A 2,882-nucleotide genomic window follows, 5' to 3' on the forward strand; every position below is an offset into this window, starting at 1 on the left:
AGCAGGTTGTTTAAATTTCTTTTTTAAATTCAATCAATTTTTAATTAATTTATTGAATATAAAATATTATCATGACAAATTTTAAATTTACTTTTTTATTATTATTAATTTATATTGTTTTCCAAAATTTGTAAACTAAACAAAAATTTTTTTTCTGTTTATTCCTATTTTTACTGTGAATCATAGATAAATGATAATTATATAAGTAATATGTTAGTGTTGTTGAAATTTCTGGACAAAAGATGGATATGTTGCTATCAAATATGATTTCACATCTTCGTCGTCAACCAAAATATCTCGTTTTTGTTTGAGGCATTGTTTTTTATCCTCCAGTTGGCCATTATTATTTTTAATTGTTGATTTTAATGGACGTTTTAAGCTGGGTGTTTTTTTTCCAGTTGACTTTGGTTTCGCTGTGAAAAAGAAAAAAAATTCAATTATATTTATGCTTAGAATGTCATTTATATGTTTTTTTTTTTTCTTTAAATTTATTCAAATACATCGGATAAATACCATTTATTGTTGCTGACATTTTATCAAGTGTATTGCGACATTTTTTATGTGAGCTGTTCGCGGGTCGCATTATTACTTGGCTGATTTTATTGTTAATATGATTTACAGCTGAGGTTGGCGATGTTGTAGACAATAACGTATTACCTTGAAGAGCTTTAAGATTGGAAGCGGCTTCTTTTGTATCTACTTGTTTTTTTGGTTTATTAGAGCTATTATTGAAATATATAGATGATTCTTCTGAAGTATGGTTAGATGGTATTTGATTTTCCAAATTGTTACTGTTTTCATTATTAACTGCTTCAACGACATCATCAATATGCATTGAACGGATCTCAGGTGGCAGAATATTGCATAACTTGAAAAGAATTGGCTTACGGACGTCTCGAGGGCTGTTTGGATGATCTTTCATGTCTTGTTCCAACGCTGTAACACTTAATTTGCCTAAAAAAAATGCGCATTTTATTATTTAAAATGTATATATAAATGTATGGCCGATTTAAAAAATATTTAAATACTAACGGGTTTTTTCTATTTCCGAATTGCTCTGGACTTGGAAGCCATAATGCTTTGATTTAATTTTGGTTTTTAATGTTTGTCAGAGTGCCCTGAGTTTTTAAGGAAATATCAAGAAAAACGCAATTTCTGAAATTGATTTTAAAGTTTAAAAAAAAAGTATACAACTAACAAATCTGATTTTTTTTTTAATAAAAAGTTTGATATTGATTCAATAAAATGATCAGAAGACATAATATATTTATCTGATCAATCATATTTTAAAATAATTTCCCGAGAAATTGGAGGGTTAGGGTTAGCTTTGTGTCGATAATATATAGGCACGGTAGTTAATCTCGTTTCTCCACTTTCTTTTTTTTTTCTCATACTTGACGCGAGGCACTACCGTGTCTCTTGACCAATTCATTGATTAATTTTAATTTTTAAGTTTACATTATTTTTTTAATTGTCAATCAAGTATTATTTGTATTAGTAAGAGTATTACTGTGAAAACTATCGTCAATTTCACTATTTGAATTATCCAACTAAATTTGTAAAACAGCCATTGCTAAGCAATCACCAATGTCATCGTTATACATTGTAAATATTCCAATTCATTGTTAATAAATTTATTATTGTTATTTTCGTTTTCATTAATTTTATCAATATCTGTTGTTGATGTATCTAAAAATCTGTCTTGATGTGTTCATAATTGTTGCATCCTTAAAATCGGTCGTTCAATTGATAAAAGAATTAATACTATTTGATTGTGACATATTTAAAAATGCATTAAGACTTTCTTGACCATTTGATAATGACAATGATATTAATAACGTGCCTGACACTGATGGTCTCAACATTGCTGACACGTGTTTTTTGTCTTTTTGATTTTTCTTATCATTTTCATTATTTATTTTTATTGATGATTCTTGTTGATAATTCAATTTCCATTATTAATTCCAAACTCATTCTTCGGTCTCGTAAAAGTTCTTATATTAATTGTTTTTGTTGTATCATTTGACAAATCATTAAGTGAACTTACTGATAAATCTTTTCTTAACCAAGCTTGAAGATCTTCGACACTTGATGATATTCTGTCACTCACTGACAGCAACCATCTTTCATTGTCATTAAAATTAACATGTGATAGATCAATTTTACCATCGAGAAAATCGTTGATAATGATGTCTTGGTCATCATTGTTTAAAATATTATTCAGTTATTCTGACATATTATTATTCCTAATAATATTTATTACTCAAACTTACAAAATAGTTGTGCATCAACCATCACAAAAAGATGAACAAGTCAAAAGTAGTATTTAAAAATATGTTAGCTTTTTTGCTCTTTAGACAGATGCTTCTGGCAGCTGATTTAGATATTAAAAAATGAATCCTTTTACATATAATGTAAAAAAAAAAAAATCATTAAACTCGATGAAAAGAAAAACAAACAATAACAACATGTGACTTGGAAACATAGCTAAAAGTATCATTATTAAATTCGCGCCATCGATCCAATATTGAATACTGTAAATATACCTAAGGGTTTTTTCACACCATTTACTATTCTTGCTCAATTTTATTTTTATTATGTTGTCGAATTGCTCTGGACCTGGAAGCAATATTGGTTTGTGTTGCTTTGATTTGATTCCATTTTATAATGTTTGTCAGAGTGCCCTAACTTTTGAAAAAAATTTCAAGAAGAACGCAATTTCTGAAACTGTAATAATCCCAACAACATTTGGGGCGCGCACTATTGATGCGATATTGAATACTGTACTGATATAAATAAAGGTTCTTTCACACCATCAATCACTATCAACGGCATATGGCGCGTGCACCATCGCTGCGATATTGAATACTAGGTGCTTTCTT

General features: G+C 28.3%; 1 protein-coding gene across 1 annotated transcript; it reads right to left on the reverse strand.

Moving 5' to 3' along the window:
* Positions 1 to 213: 213 nt before the first annotated feature.
* Positions 214 to 1,865, reverse strand: LOC122853850 (serine/threonine-protein kinase atg1-like). The gene is made up of 3 exons (XM_044154262.1): positions 1,766 to 1,865; positions 514 to 954; positions 214 to 413 (listed from the first exon to the last, which is right to left on the reverse strand). The coding sequence occupies exons 1-3, from the start codon at positions 1,863 to 1,865 to the stop codon at positions 214 to 216; spliced, it is 741 nt and encodes a 246-aa protein (XP_044010197.1).
* Between the last annotated feature and the right edge of the window lie 1,017 nt (positions 1,866 to 2,882).

The sequence above is a fragment of the Aphidius gifuensis genome, linkage group LG4 (genome assembly GCF_014905175.1).
Source record: "Aphidius gifuensis isolate YNYX2018 linkage group LG4, ASM1490517v1, whole genome shotgun sequence".
In the NCBI taxonomy this organism is placed as follows: Eukaryota; Metazoa; Arthropoda; class Insecta; order Hymenoptera; family Braconidae; genus Aphidius; species Aphidius gifuensis.